The sequence below is a fragment of the Siphateles boraxobius genome, unplaced genomic scaffold (genome assembly GCF_051911475.1).
Source record: "Siphateles boraxobius isolate OS27281-9 unplaced genomic scaffold, OSU_SipBor_1 4, whole genome shotgun sequence".
NCBI classification, from domain to species: Eukaryota; Metazoa; Chordata; class Actinopteri; order Cypriniformes; family Leuciscidae; genus Siphateles; species Siphateles boraxobius.
In genome coordinates, this window is record NW_027509030.1 from 862501 (window position 1) to 885184 (window position 22684).

Genomic DNA, 22684 nt, shown 5'->3' on the forward strand with positions numbered 1-22684 from the left:
TACGGCATGTCGGTCCTCCTGCTGAAGAACACCAGAGCGCTGGCTCCTTTAGAGAGCGGTCGCAGGTACACCTCGATCCCACTCTTCTCCTGAGAGAAACACAAGCATCGCTTCAAACCGTGCAAAATACTGCCTTTTTCATGCACTGCTCAGTTATTGAGCTCAAAAATGCAGTTTTTGTCTCATGTTTATATCATATGATCTAGTTAATCAATATCACACAAATGCACATGCGATACTGATTTTATACAACAGTTCAATAAAAAAAAGAAGTTAATTTTTTGTAATATTTAAGACACAATATTGTCTGTTTTTGCTCAATATGTCCAATAAGCTCAAGTTTCGTTTCTGAATGAATCAGTGTTTTGAATGAATCAATCAGGTGAACCGATGATTCAATGACTCATTCATATAGAGAGCCACTTACTTCATTCCTGAATGATTCAGCATTTTTAATAAATAAATAAAAATCATATTTTGTGGATAGTTCAGTGTTAGAAGGGAAAATTCAGTATTGTTTTTTTTTACATTTACTCTCCCTCATGTCGGCTCAAACCTGTATGACTTTCTTTCTTTAATGGAACATAAGATATTTTGAAGAATGTTGGTAATCAAACTGTTTCGGCCTATAAATATATTTAAATATCAATTCAGATGCAGCTTTTTAAAAAAAAAAACATGGCTAAACATTTATGAGTAATAAATTCTATGTTGAATCTTATTAAACACATCTCTCTAAAGATATTTTTCTAATGTCTATTTGATGCCATTCGCATTAAACACAAAAATGATCTTTTGAGGATCGTTTCTCAGTCAAATTTCATGATTAATTAATCGGCATGTTAAGCAATTAATTATATAAAAAATGTAATCGCTTGACATCTATTTGTTAAATTTGACCCTTTTCACCTTTTCAGTGTCTTGGCTTAAAATATTATTAAATAAATACATTTGATTATTAATTATAATAAATTATACTGTCAAAATATTACATTATTAATAAAGTAATACAAATCAGTTTAAATAATAAATGCTACAATATTTAAATGAATAAATAAAATATACAGTGCAGTGTAAAAGTGAGTACCTTTATTAATACTTTGAATTAGCTATTATTTTTATATTTTTAGTGTTTGTTTTTTTAAATCTAAATTTTTTATTATATTTAGTTAAGATTTACATTTCATTTAATGTTTTTAATAGTCTTAGTTTTAGTCAATACCCCTGCATTTTTATTAATATTTTGAATTAGCTATTATTTTTAGCATTCATTTTAGTTAAAGGTGCTATATGTAGTTTTCTTCTAAATTGAATCCTTTTTTTATTGCCTGTGTGTGAAGGGTTGTAATCACACATTACAATGATCCACTTGTCGGGTTTTGCTATTAGCTCTGAAGGCCAGTATTCCCATTTCTATGTGAAGGCTCCGGGTCGGATGTGACGTGCACGCGCGCTCCCGAGCCTCTCTCCTTTTTATATACAGTCTATGCGACGGCACTGCAGAACTACATGAGTCTGATAACACCAAACACAACCTGCCTCCAGCACAACACACACTCCAACACAAACTCCACATAAAAAACAAACAAAAAAAGTTTTATCTGCTGAAGCTCGTCTGGCCAAACGTGAATCGGATCAACTTCGGATGAAAACACGGCTCAACATCGGCAGAGCGTTTGAATTATGGAGAGACTTCCGCTTTGTTTTAGGTATATATTTAGGTATAAAAACAGACCCGGAGTTGGCTTTCATCCCTATTGTGATGCTTTCTCCGGTGTGTGTGGCCGGTACCATGAGTGCTCGCTCTTGAGTTCGAGCACGCGCACGAGCGTTTCTTGTAAAAATTGGTTGCAATCTAAAACATCACCGCTAGAGGCCGCTAAAAACTACACATAGCCCCTTTAATTTTAGCAATTTGCTTTTGTCATTTTATTTTATTATATTATTATTTTTTTTATTTAATTTCGTTTAATGTTTTCTACAAATATTTATATTTCATTTAACGTTTTTAACAGTCTAAGTTTTAGTCAATAACCCTGCTAAGAGCCTAATGCAACCGTGAAACCCAATCCTGTATATTACTGACCTTGAACAGGCGTCTGCCCTGGACGCCCAACTGGTCCTGATTGATGGCGATGGCGACTTTATTCTGCAGGATTGTGCGAGCGGCGCTGCTAATCGTACGCAGGTCGTTGGACATGAAGAGAGGAGCGGCCATGATCGCCCACAGCGCCATCTGAGCGCGCGATTGGTCCAGGCTGAGGCCGAAGTCTCCAATCAGCAACTGAGGATGATGCAAATTAGCATAAATCATTAGCATAAATCATGGTTTTCAGTGGCTGCATTTACACTCCAAGTCTTAACGCACAGATCCCATCTAACAGACCCTAACCCTGGACCACAAAACAAGTCATTTTTTTAAATTGTATATATCAATTTAAAGATGTATATATCATATGAAAGCTGAATAAATAAGCTTTCCATTGATGTGTGGTTTGTTATGATATGACTATATCTGGCTGAGATACAACTATTTGAAAATCTGGAATCTGAGGATGCAAAAAAATCGAAACATTGAGAAAATCTCCTTTAAAGTTGTGCATTTATGTTCCTGATTTTGCAGCATTCACTCACAAAAATAAATGTTTTATATTTTTACAGTAGGAAATGTAAAAAATATCTTGATGGAACATGATCTTAATATCCTAATGATTTTCAGGATAAAAGAAAAATTTATAATTTTGACCCATACAAATGTATTGTTGGCTATTGCCACAGATATACCCGTGAGACATGTGACTGGTTTTATGATCCAGGGTCACACATCTGATTTTTTGTCACTTCTGTTTACATTCACTTTAGACAGGACTGTGTCCGATATCTGTGTTTACATTAAATCCCGCCCAAAATGATTTTCGGTAATCGTTTTACTATGCACATGGTCGGGTGGTCATGATTATTTGCAAGCATGGACAATAAACAGCTGTCATGATACAGTCCACATATACACTGAACAGATTTATACTCCGGAAATAATTTCTGTTTATCTACAGCTCAGATCTAATTTTTTTAATGAGAGAGAGAGAGATAGAGAGATAGAGAGAGAGCGCGAGAGAGAGAGATAGAGAGAGGGGGGGAGAGATAGAGAGAGAGAGAGAGGGGGGGAGAGATAGAGAGAGAGAGAGAGAGAGAGAGAGGGGGGGGGAGATAGAGAGAGAGAGAGAGAGAGAGGGGGGGGGAGATAGAGAGAGAGAGAGAGAGAGAGAGAGGGGGGGGGAGAGATAGAGAAAAGGCGCGAGAGAGAGAGATAGAGAGTGAGAGAGAGAGGGGGGAGAGATAGAGAGTGAGAGAGAGAGAGAGAGGGGGGGAGAGATAGAGAGAGAGAGAGAGAGAGGGGGGGGAGATAGAGAGAGAGAGAGAGAGAGGGGGGGGGATAGAGAAAAGGCGCGAGAGAGAGAGATAGAGAGAGGGGGGAGAGATAGAGAGAGAGAGAGAGGGGGGGAGAGATAGAGAGAGAGAGAGAGAGAGGGGGGGGGGAGATAGAGAGAGAGAGAGAGAGAGAGAGAGAGGGGGGGGGAGAGATAGAGAGAGAGCGCGAGAGAGAGAGATAGAGAGAGGGGGGGAGAGATAGAGAGAGAGAGAGAGAGGGGGGGAGAGATAGAGAGAGAGAGAGAGAGAGGATTAAATTCACCTTTATTATTACAATTTACTCGCTGTTATTACAAAAGATTTACAAAAACACACAAATTTTTTGTTTTTTTAAATAAATGAATGATTACTTCCCCCCCTTTTTTTTTTTTCAAAACCTCAGAACCAATTCATTATCATACAGTGTACATAATACTTCATTTATTCCCCATAATACTCTAAACTTTGGTAGAGATTCCACCAACTTGTAGTATGCATACTCCACCCTAATTCGAGAAGCTACCAAACCTAAAAACATAGGCACAACGCTTGTTGACCTTTGCCCCAACAGTCTGTTTTTCCTTGTCTTCCAAATAGCCAATTTTGCAGTGCCAGATAAAAAATTAATTAAAACCGTCACATTTTTCTTTTGCAATGTATACTTTGGCCCGAAAATGAACAATTGAAAAGAAAAAACTTCACCCAGGGACATAAAACAATTTCTTAAAAAATCAAAAAGATTATCCAATCGTGAACACTGCACAAAAAGATGAAAAATTGACTCTGTCTCAGAACAAAATGGGCAACCCACCCCAACACTAGGATTGAGATGTACCACATGTCTGTTTGTAGCTATTGCCCCATGTACAATCCTCCACTGGAGGTCACCTGTCCTCTTGTCGATCGGACATTTGTACAGGGTACGCCAGCTGCCTTTAGGGGAAGAGTCAGATCCAAAGAACTGTGTCCATCTTGTTGAAGAAACTCCATTCAAAAACTGCATGTTGGAAACTTTAACACATATCAAATAGAGAGATTTCTTTCCAGCAGAATCAAAACCTTCCAAAACTGGTGTTTTCAGAGTCAGTAAACGGCTTTCATCTTCTACCCAGTCTCCCACAGCCGGGCTTACATTGATTAATGGAAAAAGATGACCATACCCCTCAACCCACTCATTTAGAGCGTCTGGGTCTTTCAAAAAAACTTGATAATCTGCGCTCAAATCCTTGAAAATCCGTGCAATGCACTGTTGTAAAAACCGGATTGATTTCACACCACTTCTTTGACTCAAGTCTTTCAAATCACTTCTCAGGATATGTCCCAGCTTTTTGCACCCAGCCGCTAACAGTCGTGCTCGCACATTTTCAGATGACAACAGTCTTGAAGATAAAAAGGAGTTAAAAAACAAAGGTTCCTCAAACAACCAATGACCAGCAGGTGTATTAGATGATCTTGACACGATAAAGACCTTCCAGGCCTCCAGCACAGATCTATAAAAGGGGGTGAGATCCGCCATTTCTTTCTCTTGCAATTGCATTAAAAACAAATGTTTGTCAAAGCCCATTCCACCTGCCCTCCTCAAAAGAGATGTTGCAGTGTCCATCCAGGCAGAGTTTTTATTAAACAAGAGTCTTTGGGCTGTCTGCAGCCGAAAAGTCATTATCCTGGACTTAATATCCACCAAGCCCTGCCCGCCTTCTTGTACTGGGAGATACAAAGCCACTGCTCGAATCCAGTGTTGTCCTGACCAAAAAAAAATCACCAACCTCCTTTGAATGCTTTGAATTAATCCTGTAGGTGGCTGCAGTACACACAGTTTATGCCAAAGAGTAGAAGCCACTAAATTATTAGCGACCAAAACTCTTCCCCTGTAGGACAACTGGGGTAGCAACCATTTCCAGCGAGACAATCGGGTACACACTCTTTCCTCTAAACCCTCCCAATTTAACTTTTGATACTCACTTTTCCCAAAATAAACACCTAAAATCTTTAATCCCTCTCTTTTCCATGTAAGATCTCCTGGCAACTGTGGAAGATTTTCAACAGAAAACTGCCCTGCCCAAAAAGCCTCACTTTTTTCCCAGTTCACTCTCGCCGATGAGGCCTTCTCATACACATTGATTGCATTAACCAGAGCATTAATGTCTTTTTCATGATTAACAAACACAGTCACATCATCAGCATAAGCACTTACAGTAATACTTGAACTCTGAGATAAACCAGGAGCAATAAAACCAGACAAAGTTTTACGTAAATTAAAAAGAAGAGGCTCAATAGCAATGCTATATAGTTGCCCTGATAAAGGACAACCTTGTCTGATACCCCTTGAGACTGGGATTGGCCGGCTTAACCCACCTCCCACTTTAACAATGCAAGCAGCACCAGAATACAGCAATTTAACCATATTTAAGAAAGAATCACCAATACCAAAAGCTTTTAAAACATAAAAAAGATAACCATGATCAACCCGATCAAAGGCTTTCTCTTGATCTAAAGAAATTAAACCAACTTTCAGTTCAAAACTTTTACAAATATCTAAAATATCCCGAATTAAAAACAAATTATCCATTATTGTTCTTTCTGGGATACAATAAGTTTGATCTTTTTGTACAATCAAGTTGAGATATTTTTTAAGTCTATTAGCAAGACATTTAGACATAATTTTGTAATCCGTAGTCAGTAGTGCAACAGGCCTCCAGTTTTTTAAAAGAGATAAATCTCCCTTTTTTGGTAATAAAGATAGCACAGCGCGTTGACAAGATATAGGCAAACAACCATCTTTGCTACATTCACGGAAAACCTCATACAAATCTTCTCCAATACAGTTCCAGAAACGCTTGTAAAATTCAGACGGCAACCCATCAATACCAGGAGATCGTCCAATACCAAGCTGACCGACTGCAGTAGTGAGTTCTTGAAGAGATAGTTCAGTGTCCAAGGCAGTCTTAGAGTCTGAGTCTATTTGAGGCAAGTCTTGAATTAGCTGCTCGGCACAGTCAATATCACATTGTTCAGCAGCATAAAGACTGGAATAAAAAGTCACTGCATGATGCCTCATCTCCATAATATTACTGGTCACCCTCCCATCAGGAAGGCGAAGACATGACATCTGTTTCTGTTGTGCCACTTTGTGCTCCAAATTAAAAAAATAAGCACTAGGAGCATCCATGTCATTAACAGAGACAAAACGAGACCTTACAAGAGCTCCCTTTACCCTTTCATTCAAAAACAACCCCAGTTCTCTTTTTTTTTCTTGCAGGTTGTTGAACAGATTAGGATCATATCTATTAATTAGATCCACCTCCATATTTGATATGTCCTTTTCAATTGACTGAATATTTTCTCTCAATTTAATAGTGGAATTAGCAGTATGTTGCAAACAAAACAATTTAATGTTTGTTTTCCCTATTTCCCACCACTGTTTTAAATTTTCAAAAGTGCCTTTACACAATCTCCACTGTTGCCAAAAAGTCTCAAAATGTTTGCAAAAATTAAGATCTAGAAGCAATTTAGTGTTAAAATGCCAATAAGAAGACCTCTTTGTACACTTGGACATATTTATAGTAAGAGAAACCAAATGATGATCTGTGTACCCTACTGGAATAATACAACAATCAATACTCCGACTACTAAGATGATTGGACATATAGATCCTATCCAATCGAGCAGCGCTGACTCTGTTATCTGTCATTTTAATCCAAGTATATTGTCTCGCTTGTGGATGTTTGATCCGCCACATATCTAAAAGATCTATTTCTCTAATTATTTTTGATAATTGAGATGAAGACTGAAGATGAGGTTCTTCACTTGTGCGATCAATAGTAAAATTCTCAGTACAATTCCAATCACCTCCCATGATTATATTCCCATCTGCACATAACATTAGAGCATTTCTTAACATACTGAAAAATTGTTTTCGTTCATGTCCCACATTAGGTGCATATACATTTACAAAGTAAAAAAGAACTCCATCAATATCAGCCTTTGCTACTACTAATCTTCCATTTACAGGTTCCTCTTTTTTTAAAACATTAACTCTTAGATCGGGAGAGAATAAGATTGCCAGCCCAGCACTCACATTTGTTTTATGGCTAAGTATATATTGCCCTTTCCACCATAATCCCCACTCAAATTCATTAGCAATATCGCTATGTGTTTCTTGAAGAAAAATAACATTTAATTGTTTTTGCTCTATTGTTTCAGATACAAGAGCACGCTTACATTCATCCCTTCCACCATTAATATTGAGTGAGCCAACCCTCAATACTTCCATTAAAAAAACTGGAAGAAAAAGCAGACAGGCAGAAAAGAGCAGAAAAATAGAAAAAGACACCATGTGAAGCTTAAAAAAACAGCAATTACAACAGTACTTCTGACGTTCTCTTTTTCTCTATTTTCCGAGCCTTTCTAACAGTGGTTAAGTGCTTCTTTAGACGAAACCTCTTCTTTTCACTCAGGAGATCAACCCCAACAGTCTTCTGATGAAATGTAACTGACTTAACAAATTTCTCTACATCAGGAAAGAATTCCTTAACATCAACCTGCTTTCCAAAAGTATTATCCAGAAACTGATCAATTTCCTCTAAAGTATATAAAGAGAGTTCCTTGTGGGGATCTTGAGAGCTCTCCTCAAACCCATACTGTGAGCAGGAGTCCATATCCACCACAGAAGCAGACTCATCTGACAAATCATCCTCTGCTGCTGTCATTGAATCTGTTCGACTCTTCTCTGCGTCACACACATACTGAGCAGAACTAGTACTTGGCAATACATTCTCGTCACATTTATTGTCCTGTTCAACAACTAAGTGTTCTTTACTCTTAACCACATCATCACCAGTATATGAACTTGTTGCCGCTACCACTGGTATCTCTGAGGTATTCACCGCTACATTTAAAGCCACGTTCACCTCTGACTGCCTTACCTCCGTGAGGCCTGAAATCTCCTCCTGACCTGTTTGTATTGATGAAGCCTGAGCATCATTCTCTATCACTGGGCCAATGTTTTCCTGTCCACGATCTTTATGCGGACACATCTGCCGTTTGTGGCCGACATCACCGCATTCAAAACAACGCAAGCTTCCGGTAGTTGCATAAATCATATATGCTCCCCCTTCATGTTTTATGCGAAAAGAAACGTTAAGTGTGCGGTCTGGTGATTCTAAAAACATGTAAACCTGTCTCCTGAAAGACATAACATGCTTCAATGACGGGTTCTTACACCCCAGAGAAATCGCTCTGAAAGGACTCGCAATCTTTCCAAACCGCACTAATTCACGCTCTAATACATCATCAGAGATGAACGGCGGGACATTCGAAATCACTACTCTACTCGATGCATTATGCAGCGGTGTAACTTGCACTAGTTCATCTTTAATGATAAGCCCACTTTCAATCACTTGATTTACAAGTTGTTGTTGTTTCAAAAAAACGACTACAGCTCTATTCATTCTAGAAGCAGAAGAAATATGATCATGTCCTACCTTCTCTCCTACCGCAATTAAAACATCCTCCACCGTTACTCCGTCCTCCGGCATACACCTGAAGCCATTGCGCAGAGAGATAGATGGCGTCTCCGCATGGAACGCCATCTTCCTCTTACACGACTCCCACTTTCCTCAAAAAAACCCCTAACTAATACCAAACCATACAAAAATAAAAAAAGAAAGAAAAAAAAGATTGAAGAAAAAAAACAAACAAACAAAAAAGGTGAAACTTTCACAGCTTCACTCCCGCCCAGCACTACTCTCACCCACAACCTCCCAACATGCACCACGTGAGAGAGAGAGAGAGAGAGAGAGAGGGGGGGAGAGATAGAGAGAGAGAGAGAGGGGGGAGAGATAGAGAGAGAGAGAGAGAGAGAGGGGGGGAGAGATAGAGAGAGAGAGAGAGATAGAGAGATAGAGAGAGAGAGAGAGAGAGTGAGAGATAGAGAGAGAGAGCGAGAGAGAGAGAGAGAGAGAGGGGGGGAGAGATAGAGAGAGAGAGAGAGGGGGGGAGAGATAGAGAGAGAGAGAGAGAGATAGAGAGAGGGGGGGAGAGATAGAGAGAGAGAGAGAGAGAGGGGGGAGAGATAGAGAGAGAGAGAGAGAGAGAGAGGGGGGGAGAGATAGAGAGAGAGAGAGAGATAGAGAGATAGAGAGAGAGAGAGAGAGAGAGAGAGAGAGAGAGAGTGAGAGATAGAGAGAGAGAGAGCGAGAGAGAGATAGAGAGAGAGATAGAGAGAGAGAGAGATAGAGAGAGAGCGCGAGAGAGAGAGATAGAGAGAGGGGGGGAGAGATAGAGAGAGAGAGAGAGAGAGGGGGGGAGAGATAGAGAGAGAGAGAGAGAGAGAGAGAGAGATAGAGAGAGGGGGGGAGAGATAGAGAGAGAGAGAGAGAGAGAGAGAGAGATAGAGAGAGGGGGGGAGAGATAGAGAGAGAGAGAGAGAGAGGGGGGGAGAGATAGAGAGAGAGAGAGAGAGAGAGAGAGAGATAGAGAGAGGGGGGGAGAGATAGAGAGAGAGAGAGAGAGAGAGAGAGAGATAGAGAGAGGGGGGGAGAGATAGAGAGAGAGAGAGAGGGGGGAGAGATAGAGAGAGAGAGAGAGAGAGAGAGAGAGGGGGGGAGAGATAGAGAGAGATAGAGAGATAGAGAGAGAGAGAGAGAGAGAGAGAGAGAGAGAGAGAGAGAGTGAGAGATAGAGAGAGAGAGAGCGAGAGAGAGATAGAGAGAGAGATAGAGAGAGAGAGAGATAGAGAGTGAGAGAGAGATAGAGAGAGAGAGAGCGAGAGAGAGATAGAGAGATAGAGCATGGGCGAGCGAGTAACCTAATAGTGAAGCTTGTTGGTTTAATTACAGTGAAGATATCGCCTCATTGCTGAGAAATATAATGAAGCTTTCAGTAGTGATTAGTGAAGCTGTTTTATTCATAAAAGTCACGGTTGAAAAACAGCTCCTGAATGTTTCTGTGTTGTACAATTATTTTCATTACAAAGATAAACAAAGTTCTATATAATATGAGCGAGAATATAATCTGTGAGCGAGCGCATACAGGCACGCCTGCCTCATAATACAACATAAAATGCGGTCTTTGTGAATAAATGTGTCACGCTCGCCGTGTGGAGGAATAAGTGTGTGTGTAGACGGAGGTCGGGTGTCCAGATATCAGATATGGATCTGATTTAAAACCACATTTGGAAGTGGCTCAGATCGGATGAGAAGAAATCGGTTATACGCTGATTTTTGTGTTTACACGTGTGCAGTGACGTAACTTTACAAAGTGGGTGAGACAGGTGTGTGTACATTGCGTTTAATGAGATCTAATATATGTTGTTAGGTGGGCCACCCCTAATAATAGATCCATTGCCGTAGGTAATATATATTATTAGTATATTATTATACTAATAATATAATTTAATGTTTCTAGCTAATTGTTTCACTGCTACAAAAAAAAGTAGAAAAATGTAGTCAACCCATACACCGTTAGAACCGTGAAAAAAATGCACAATAGATCTATCATAAAGGGCGACAGCTAAACATTTGATTAACAAATGATTTTCTGTTTAAAGCAAAATATATATATCTCGTAAAATTGGGAACCTGATGTGTCCGGCTAAAACGCGCGATTATGTTATGCTGAATGGTAGTGCACACACACATTGCGGATTTCTATGGCAACAGTGGATTTATAACATTTGATCCCGAACTCCGAGAAATCATTCATTAGCCTTCGAGGGGACAACTTACCTGATCCAAAATGAAGACTGCAAAGCCGCGTGTGTTGAGCTGGACTGTGTTGAGTTGGACTGTGTTGAGCTGGACTGTGTTGAGCTGGACTGTGTTGAGCTGGACTGTGTTGAGCTGGACTGTGTTGAGCTGGACTGTGTTGAGTTGGACTGTGTTGAGCTGGACTGTGTTGAGTTGGACTGTGTTGAGTTGGACTGTGTTGAGTTGGACTGTGTTGAGCTGGACTGTGTTGAGCTGGACTGTGTTGAGCCGGACTGTGTTGAGCTGGACTGTGTTGAGTTGGACTGTGTTGAGTTGGACTGTGTTGAGCTGGACTGTGTTGAGTTGGACTGTGTTGAGTTGGACTGTGTTGAGCTGGACTGTGTTGAGCTGGACTGTGTTGAGCCGGACTGTGTTGAGTTGGACTGTGTTGAGCTGGACTGTGTTGAGTTGGACTGTGTTGAGCCGGACTGTGTTGAGCCGGACTGTGTTGAGCTGGACTGTGTTGAGCTGGACTGTGTTGAGCTGGACTGTGTTGAGTTGGACTGTGTTGAGCTGGACTGTGTTGAGCTGGACTGTGTTGAGTTGGACTGTGTTGAGTTGGACTGTGTTGAGTTGGACTGTGTTGAGCCGGACTGTGTTGAGCTGGACTGTGTTGAGTTGGACTGTGTTGAGCTGGACTGTGTTGAGCTGGACTGTGTTGAGCTGGACTGTGTTGAGTTGGACTGTGTTGAGTTGGACTGTGTTGAGTTGGACTGTGTTGAGCTGGACTGTGTTGAGTTGGACTGTGTTGAGTTGGACTGTGTTGAGTTGGACTGTGTTGAGCCGGACTGTGTTGAGCCGGACTGTGTTGAGCCGGACTGTGTTGAGCTGGACTGTGTTGAGTTGGACTGTGTTGAGTTGGACTGTGTTGAGATGGACTGTGTTGAGTTGGAAGCCAAACACCGCCATCAGCATTTTGCCTGTTTATTGCCGCCAACCCCTTGTTTCTCCGTTTTGTTTCTTTTGTGATACGGTTTAAAGATATTCCTTTTGTATGATCACGTATCTGATCGCATCCAACTGCACAGCATCGCTCGGGCATGATAGAAATATTTCGCGACGAGCTGTATTATCACCGGCGGTACAGCATTTTCTATTCCGTCAATTGGCTGCTCCAAATGCCGTGACGTCCCTATATGTATGTACTTTAATGGTCCAGTGTCAGAGGTTCTGGGTTCTAATCCGCACTAAGAAGAATATATTTTTTTTCCTCATCAAAACCGATTGTTTATTAGTGGTTGTATATCAAGCAGGGACACGTTTGTGTGCATTATGTTTTATGATTTCACCGTAACGAATAGAGGAATGGATTGAAGCGCGCGTCCGTGAGAAGACTGTGCGCGAACCTCAACACAACACCGTATCCGCGCCACTGACAGCAGCGGCAACGAGCTCTTTGGTCACTTGATTTAAAAAACAACACATTTCAGATCTTATTTAATAAACAAACGAAATTAATGTTATGCTAGAGTTAACTGGAGATGTTTTATTTATTTGTATTAGTAAATCGTGCACACGAGAGGTTTCAAAAGCAGTGGGGACACAATCGACCCTGGCATAAAGTGGTGGGAATACGCAAATACGCCTAATGCACGTGTGCAACAAACTCCGATCTGAGCCAGATGTGAGTGAAAGATGGTTTCTGTGCCGGTGTAAACGCAGTGGTAATGAGCTCACCATGTCGGGGTCGTTCCACTGACCCGGGCCGGCCGCGGGCTGCAGAACGTCCTGATTTCCAAAGAACCAGTCCACGATTCCCAGTACACTATCCCACGAGTCCTGGATATCAGCGTAGTTACGCCACAGGTTACAGATCTGACCCAGCAGCGTGTAGTTCACCTGAGAAACAGTTATCATTAGTGATTTAACGATACACTCATATCACGATCCTGAACTCAAGAAACTATATCACTGCGTTACTACAAGACATGTGATACAAGGTGAACAAAATACGTCCTGTTGATTAAAATGCTAAATTTGATTTAACATTGTGTGTGTAAATGATTAGGCTTGGATTTGCTGCTGGAAACACAATGAACAATAGAGACACCAGAATAACAATATTATGATTCTGAAGCTGAAAATATAATTATTTTAGACGAATGCTTGCACTCTTTCATTGCGTAAGTTTATTTAAAATAATGTATAGGCCACTCTTTACCGGTAAAAGACATTTGTCATTATCAGGACCTGCATTATTATACATTATATATAGCAGTTAAATGTAGAACTGACAAAAAAATTCTCTCACAGACTCACACATTCATTTTTATTTTGGGTGAACTATACACAATACATATACTATACTATACACGACACGCAATATATTGTGACACGATACACCCCTATTAATCATATAATACAATTCCATGCTTCAGATTAAAGATATTACACTAAATGTACTCACTTTAGGCGGGAGTCCGCCCTGGTAGGCGGGCCAACTGCAAGAGTAGCCAATGGGACGGCCCGTAGCGTTCAGGGCCTTCGACATCATTGGATAACCTGTGTTTAAATATAATCAACACAAGATTATGAGAACAGGAGCAGAAACCTTTCGAATCATTTGTGATTCAAACATAGACTGTAATAAACATGAGCGTGTGTGTGACGCCATCTCTGTATAATAAAAACTCGTTATAAATAAAGGTGATTTGATTTAACGTGATTTTAGCAAACGAGGCTTCGGAGTCTTTCGAAACTTCAATGGTTTCAATGAACCACTTTCTACGATTTTTTACCTGTTCTTGGATCAGTTTTATAAATCTGTAGACATTTAACGGCACATTTGTATAATTAAACGTCTGATTAATCAAGCTTGAGTATTTGGTTTGTAAAAGGTGTTTTTTATGCATGAGTTTTCACTGCATTTACACTTTACACGTGTGGGAGTTTGAGAGTGAATCATTTTACTAAACAATCGGTTTTAATTGAATAAAAGTTTCGAAAAGCTTAATTTCTCCCTATTATGTCCTTTCTCAAAGTCTTGCTGGTGTTTCAGGCTCTACTAGAACAGGTTTTCCTGCTTGAATGTTTATTATTTTCCTCATATTCTCCATTGTTGCGGCTCCTCTCTTCCCAGTCTGTCAGTAACGCTCTGTTTACTTCCTGTCTCTATGAAGCCCCTCCTTCTGAAAAGCACACTGTGCTCGGATTCGTCGCAGTGTGTTGTGATTGGTCGAGCGCTTCGTGTGTGCTTGGGAAATGTCCCGACCCCTTACCATAACCGCCAGTTTAACACACTACTAACTAACTCAACCAGGCCCCGCCCCTTTATTCTGCATATTAATTATTATAATGAGGAATATTGTGTGTTTTCTCACCTTGTTCCTGATAGGTGGAGTTAGAGTAACAGCCGTCCAGCTTGAGCATGTCGATTTCCCAGTCCGCAAACGTCTGCGCGTCCGTCTGCACTTTATCCAGAGTTGTTCCCGGATATCCGCCACACGTGTGTGTGCCCATGTCTCCATAAATACCCAGTTTTAACCCGCGATCATGGATGTAACGCGCCAAACGAGGAATGCCATGTGGAAACCTGCAGAGATTCACAATAACATGTGATGAAGGAGTGATGCATCGCTATAGAGCCGCACGATTAATCGCATTCTCCATGTAATCGCCCTTAAAGGGATTGTTCACCCAAAAATGTAAATTCTGTCAGTATTTACTCTCCCTCATGTTGTTCAACCCCGTAAGACATTCGTTCATCTTCGGAACACATCACATGCATCTCACACATGACCAGTGTCAGCCAATAGTGAGCCTGCATGTGACGTATAACACAGAAGCGCTGCGCTGTTTCACTAGTGAACTCACTCGACACCCACAGAGAAGCAAATCAATAGTTGAAATAAAGTCGTTATTTTTGTTAGTTTTGCGCACAAAAGTATTCTCGTCGTTTGATAAACTTAAGATTGAGCCACTGTAGTCACTTGGACTATTTTAACGATGTCTTTAATAACTTTTCGGGGAACAAGTGTCAATCCCTTAGAAGCCTATGGAGGAGTGATCCAGCTCTCAGATTTAATCACAAATATCATAATTCGTGTTGCGAACATGAACGAAGGTCTTACGGGGTTGAACAACATGAGGGAGAGTAAACACTGACAGAATTTACATTTTTGGGTGAACTATCCCTTTAAAGATGCAGTGTGTGATTTTTAGCGGCATCTAGTGGTGAGGCTGTGAATTGCACACAACAGAAGTTACGGTGGCCGGAAGGAAGTGATGTCGTCGTCCGAGACAGCAGAGAGTAGCCAGTTCAGCAATGAGGTTTCTTTACAAAGAAATTATATTTACTTAATTATTCAGTAAAACGATGTTACTGCGAATATTATTGTTACTTGTTCATCATTGTGTCAGTGTTTTATTCGCTGACTTTAGCAGCTTCTTTACACGAAGAACAACATAGTGACGAAACGCGTTTGTCCGTTCGGGGCCACCGTAGAAACATGTGGATGTAAGGAGACCCGCGGTGTGTGTAGACAGAAACGGCTCTTTCTAAGCTAATAAAAACATAACGGTTCATTATGTAAGGTCTTTATACACCACTGGAAACACAGTTATGTTTATGATATTGCATTTCTGTCAACAGATCCTCCTAAATATCACACAATGCACCTTTAAACCGATTTGGCTCATCTCGATTATGAAATCGCAAAGGCTGTGATCATTAGTTATGCGTAACTCGTCAGTGATTATTACTCAGTGTGTTTATTACTCATGTTTCATCAATCAAAGCGTTTCAATCTTCAGTTTATTCAAAAACAGCGATAGTGTTTCCTGGACTGATGTGTGTGTGTGTGTGTGTTAGATGCCCTCTGGTGTTAAGATGGATATGTGGAGAGTGTGTGTGTGTGTGTGTGTTTGTGTGTTAGATGCCCTCTGGTGTTCAGATGGATATTTGGAGAGTGTGTGTGTGTGTGTGTGACGCCCTCTGGTGTTCAGATGGATATGTGGAGAGTGTGTGTGTGTCTGTGTGTGTTAGATGCCCTCTGGTGTTCAGATGGATATGTGGAGAGTGTGTGTGTGTGTGTGTGACGCCCTCTGGTGTTCAGATGGATATGTGGAGTGTGTGTGTGTGTGTGACGCCCTCTGGTGTTCAGATGGATATGTGGAGTGTGTGTGTGTGTGTGACGCCCACTGGTGTTCAGATGGATATGTGGAGAGTGTGTGTGTGTGTGTTAGATGCCCTCTGGTGTTCAGATGGATATGTGGAGAGTGTGTGTGTGTGTGTGTGACGCCCTCTGGTGTTCAGATGGATATGTGGAGAGTGTGTGTGTGTGTGTGTTAGATGCCCTCTGGTGTTCAGATGGATATGTGGAGTGTGTGTGTGTGTGTGTGTGTGTGTGTGTGTTAGATGCCCTCTGGTGTTCAGATGGATATGTGGAGAGTGTGTGTGTGTGTGTTAGATGCCCTCTGGTGTTCAGATGGATATGTGGAGTGTGTGTGTGTGTGTGTGTGTGTGTGTGTGTGTGTTAGATGCCCTCTGGTGTTCAGATGGATATGTGGAGTGTGTGTGTGTGTGTGTGTGTGTTAGATGCCCTCTGGTGTTCAGATGGATATGTGGAGAGTGTGTGTGTGTGTGTTAGATGCCCTCTGGTGTTCAGATGGATATGTGGAGTGTGTGTGTGTGTGTGTGTGTGTGTGTGTTAGATGCCCTCTATGGCAAGCCGTTTTAACTTTTATTCATTTCTAGGATATGAATTCTTGATATCAACAATTCAATTTTAACTAGTTAAAATTATAGTTATTGATATCAGGAATTAGATTTATACTAGTAACAATGGCAATTTTTGATATCAGAAATTACATTTCCACTAGTAACAATGCTAATTCTTGATATCAACAATCACATTTTTACTAATTAAAATGCTCATTCTAGATATCAAGAATTGTATTTCAACTAGTAAAAACTATAATTCTTGATATCTGTAATTGTATTTTCACTAGTGAAATGTCACCATAGGCTGCCATTCAAAATCAATTGTTGATATCAATAATTGATTTCTTACTAGTTGCAATTCCAATTTCACATATCAGAAATACAATTCTTACTAGTAAAAACCTTTATTTTTGATATCAAGAATTCAATTTTCACTAGTTGAAATGTCTATTCTTGATATCAACAATTGAATTGCTACTAGTAACAATGTTCATTTTTGATATCAATAATTCCATTTTCACTAGTGACTATGTTAATTGCTGATATCATGAATGTGATTGTTACTAGTAAGAAAGCCATTTTAGATATCTGAAATAATATTGATATCAGAAATACATTTTCAGATATCAAAAATGAAAGTTTTTACTAGTAGCAATTAAATTGTTGATATCAAGAATAGACATTTCAACTAGTGACAATTGAATTATTGATATCAGGAATTCACATTCTTACTAGTAACAATGTAATTATTGATATGAAAAATTATATTTCTACTAGTAAGAAATCAATTGTTGATATCAACAATTAATTTTGAATGGCAGCCTATGGTGACATTTCACTAGTGAAAATACAATTACAGATATCAAGAATTCAATTGTTGATATCAAGAATCTAATTGTTGATATCAAGAATTAAATTGTTGATATCAATAATTAAATTGTTGATATCAATAATTAAATTGTTGATATCAAAAATGTAATTGTTGATATCAAAAATGTAATTGTTGATATCAAAAATTTAATTGTTGATATCAAGAATTCATATCCTGGAAATGAATAAAAGTTAAAACGGCTTGCCATACCCTCTGGTGTTCAGATGGATATGTGGAGTGTGTGTGTGTGTGTGTGTGACGCCCTCTGGTGTTTAGATGGATATGAGGAGTATGTGTGTGTGTGTGTGTGTGTGTGTGTGTGACGCCCTCTGGTGTTCAAATGGATAGGTGGAGTGTGTGTGTGTGTGTGTTAGATGCCCTCTGGTGTTCAGATGGATATGTGGAGTGTGTGTGTGTGTGTGTGACGCCCTCTGGTGTTCAAATGGATAGGTGGAGTGTGTGTGTGTGTGTGACGCCCTCTGGTGTTCAAATGGATAGGTGGAGTGTGTATGTGTGTGTGTGTGTGTGTGTGTGCGTGAGACGTCCTCTGGTGTTCAGATGGATAGGTGGAGTGTGTGTGTGTGTCTGTGTGTATGTGTGACGCCCTCTGGTGTTCAGATGGATAGGTGGAGTGTGTGTGTGTGTGTGTGTGTGACGCCCTCTGGTGTTCAGATGGATATGTCGAGAGTGTGTGTGTGTGTGTGTGTGTGAGACGCCCTCTGGTGTTCAGATGGATATGTGGTGTGTGTGTGTGTGACGCCCTCTGGTGTTCAGATGGATATGTGGAGTGTGTGTATGTGTGTGTGTGTGTGTGTGTGTAAGACGCCCTCTGGTGTTCAGATGGATAGGTGGAGTGTGTGTATGTGTGTGTGTGTGTGTGTGTGTAAGACGCCCTCTGGTGTTCAGATGGATGGGTGGAGTGTGTGTGTGTGTGTTTGCGTGAGACGTCCTCTGGTGTTCAGATGGATAGGTGGAGTGTGTGTGTGTGTGTGTGTGTGTGTGCGTGAGACGTTCTCTGGTGTTCAGATGGATAGGTGGAGTGTGTGTGTGTGTGTGTGTGTGTGTGTGTGAGTGCATGTGTGTGTGTGTGTGTGTGTGTGTGTGTGTGTGTGTGCGTGAGACGTCCTCTGGTGTTCAGATGGAGCATTTACTACCAATCAGCCGTTTGTCACTGACAAGCTTTGTATAAAATAATCGCAGCCTTTGCCACATCGTGTGCGGTTTCACTGATTTTAATTGTGCGGCTCTAATCTACTATCAGAAGGTCAGAGGTCAGAGGTCAACACCGTTTAGGGTCGGCCTGCAGTCGGCCCTGATTGTCTCTCTGTTTGGAGGACCAGCAGTCGTCGATGTTGATGTAGACGTAACCCAGCTCTCTCCAGCCGTCCTCCGCCAGTCTGTCGGCCATGTCTGTGAACAGCGACTCGCTGCAGGAACAACACAGCGAACATTAGAGGAAAACATTACAAACGTTGCCTTCCTTGGCAATGAACGGAAAAGAATTATATTTAAATCAATAAAATTATTAACTGGAAACAAATAAATTATAACTGAAGTAAAAACTGAAATTAAAATAAATTTAACCTAAATAGTGATATAAAACTATTATATATAAAACTATAAGATAAAAAATACACTACAATTAAAATGGAAAATGATAATATAAAAGTGAATACAAAATATTAGTAAAAATTAGAAAAAATTTGTATTAACTGAAATAATGCTGAAATAAAAATTTGAATAAATATTAGATAAGATATTAGATAATATTAGAAATGGTGCCTTGGAAATAAACAGAAATAATTTTAAATTAATTAAATATTTTTATTAATTATTTTAAATTATGCAAATGAAATTCTGGTTCTGCATCAGTGAAATATGCGAATGAAAGGCTGGTTCTGGATCACCTGATGCAGTTCTGCGGGTCGTTCTGACAGTCGATGTCACAGCGGAAGCGTTCCCATGCCAACCAGCCCATGGGAGGGGTCCTCATCAGACCGTTATCCAGAGCCAAGGTGGCCGAGGAGAACGCCAGAACCAGAGTCAGTGCTGACTGCATATCTGAAACACATATTAACACTCATTCAGGGGTGGTAAAAGTACTCAAAAATTATACTCGAGTAAAAGTATATATACCTAAATAAAAAATGACTCCAGTAAAAGTAGAAAGTCCTCCATTCAAACATCACTTGAGTAAAAGTACAAAAGTATCCGATTTAAAACGTACTTAAGTACCGAAAGAAAAAAGTAAATATTCAAACTGTAAATATTGATAATTAAACAGATCAATTGTTTTGGGAGTGATATGCAATGTTTTAATTTAACAAATTATTAGATACTGCAATTAAGAATTTGTTAGATTTGCAATCAGTCAAGAGACAACGAAGCACCTTGCATCAATTCTAAACAATTTCATTAAGTTTAGTGACAGCATATTATGGTGCAATGACTGGTAGGCCATTCTTTGATACAAATTCTACAATTTCAATTCAATTATTGTGGTTTGATTCCGATCTTGATTCAATATAGATTCATTTTGATAAATATTTGGTACAGTAGATACATGTTAATTTTTAAATTAAGAAAATCTCACCTAATTCTGTAAACATAGGCTACAGAGAGCCCTGTCAGCTGGTATTATTAAATGTTAAAAATACATGTGATTTTTATTATAATAACAACTTTATAATATTTTAATGATATAAGTAAAAATATAATACATATATAGTGCACATATTTAGCAAAATACTAATTTATACTAATAATAATTTATATTATAAAATACTAATTTTTCTAACAAACTAACGTGCTATGGTCATTAAATGTTTTTTGTTTTTTTTTCTGAGGTAGCCTAAATGTAACGTTATGTGACATATTGTTCTCCAGCTGTTTTACTGACCTCTTTCTGCGGTTGAAAAACACTGATTTATTGATATTATGTATAAGGTATATACATTTCGGTAAGTTGTACTGTATCTTTCAACATAGGCTACCTATTATTGTTCATTTGTGTTTTTTTACAATTAACTAGTAGTAAAGAGATTAACGGCACCCCATATAGCAGGCGCTAGCTATCTGTCACGTCACATTTAAAAGCTCCAAAACGGTATTTATTGTTTGAATTTCGTAATAAAATTGACAGAATCTGAGAGCTGAGAATTTATTTAATATCAAAAGTAACCTAATCTGTCTTGTCTGTCGGTGTCAATGTCCTCTTTGCTACGCGATTTTCCTCTGCGTGAGAAAATGGATGTGTGTCGTGAGAGCGTGTGGAAAGTGTCGATTGCGTGTGTCTGAATGAGTGAGAGTTGGCAGCTCTGCAATAGACATGTTCCATAACATTAGCTGCATTAAACAGAAGATGTGCAAGATACAGTGCAAGCGGGAATCTCTGGGTCATTGCTGGGCAGAGCTGCACCTTCACCTGTTTCTGCGGTCATCTTCCACAATGGCGAACTGACTGCTATGTGAGCTTATGCTGGCAAAGAGCTCGTGCGTTCTTTTTTTCAAAATAATACCAAGTTTTTCATTGGTTTGGAAAGCCAGTGTATTAAATACTTGGAGCAGGCATGGGGGAAATGTAACGGAGTAAAAAGTAAACTTTGTCTTTAATATTGTAGTGGAGTAAGAGTAAAAGTAGATGCAAATAAAACATACTCAAGTAAAGTACAGATCCCCGGAAAAAAAACTTAAGTGAAGTAACGAAGTATTTCTACTTCGTTACTTACCACCACTGCACTCATTCTGAAGGCTTTTTAAATCAACTTGTTTTGAGTTGAGAAAAGAAAGTCTTCCTTGTATTCATTACTTCAACGAGCTCATTGTTTCTGCATTAAATTATTACATTGTTTAAATTTATTTTATTTTTAGCTAACTGTGACTTTGTATATGTACATTTCTGAAGTCCATAACTTAGACAGTTTCCTCTGATAACAGATCACTGTAAACTGTAATATGGACTCATGCACTTTATGTAAAACTGCTTTTGATGTGTATTGTGAAAAGTGCTGTACAAATAAACGTAAATTGAATGTGAATTTAATTACTTCACAGGAAGTAAGAATGTAATTTTATTTTAAGTCACATTTATTTATACAGATTGTATTGAATTCAATTATGAAACGCCTTCAACTTCATAAGACATTAGTGACATTATTTAGATCAAGTCGGTACAATGTCAAATACAAATATAATGATATATAAAACTGTGATGTTACATTCTATTTGTCCAAATGTAGCAATTTGAATGTAAAAAAATGCAACAATGAACATTATAATTGGAACTTTTGACACAAACACTGAATGATTACATTGTTTTCAACCAACACAAACACAACATTAATGTGGAATTAGACTAATTAAATTATATTTTACACTACTAAAACTTTATTTTAATGTCTGTTGTAAACATCATGAGAGAAACACCTGTCAGTGTCACATGATTCACACAACACACACGTGACATTCACAAGCACAGGTAATGAGTAAACACTCTAAAGGACCCTAACCTTAAAAAATCTTCCTCATATATATATATATATATATATATATATATATATATATAGCCTACTGGAACAAACAACAAACCTCATTTTTAATAATAACTAATCACAATAAACGAGCGCGTCTTTTACTTCCTGTTAGACACTTCCTGCTAGAATGCACAACACGAATCTATATGTGCATCGCATACATTATAGCCTATATAAATGAAGAATTGTTTAAATCTCCACATGCATTGATATTCTATAGAACTATGTTGATCAGATGAATCAGAATAGAGTTAAAAACCTGAATGAAACTGATGCACGCGAACGATTATAGTTTCATCACTCACCGGATCCGGATCCAGATCTTCTCTCACTTCGAATCAGATGTCACTGCTTTTCTGGTTCGGTTCGGTTCTGCTGCTGGAAACAGCTCTCGCTCTCTCTCTCAGTGTGTGTGTGTGTGTGTGTTTGATCCAGCCGGTCATGTGACCACATCATGTCATGT

The 22684-nt window shown here is 39.3% G+C and overlaps 1 protein-coding gene across 1 annotated transcript in view; it reads right to left on the minus strand.

Annotated features, from left to right (window-relative positions):
* naga (N-acetylgalactosaminidase, alpha) overlaps positions 1-22684 on the minus strand; it is a 25420-nt gene extending 2736 nt beyond the window's left edge. The window contains exons 1-8 of the mRNA XM_077197560.1: positions 22527-22684; positions 19597-19750; positions 18976-19116; positions 14477-14688; positions 13564-13658; positions 12834-12995; positions 2087-2284; positions 1-89 (exon numbers count right to left, since the gene is read on the minus strand). The exon at positions 1-89 is cut by the window's left edge and continues 52 nt beyond it. Of these exons, the coding sequence (XP_077053675.1) occupies positions 1-89; positions 2087-2284; positions 12834-12995; positions 13564-13658; positions 14477-14688; positions 18976-19116; positions 19597-19748 (1049 nt within the window). The 5' untranslated portion in view covers positions 19749-19750; positions 22527-22684. The remainder of the gene's footprint in view (positions 90-2086; positions 2285-12833; positions 12996-13563; positions 13659-14476; positions 14689-18975; positions 19117-19596; positions 19751-22526) is intronic.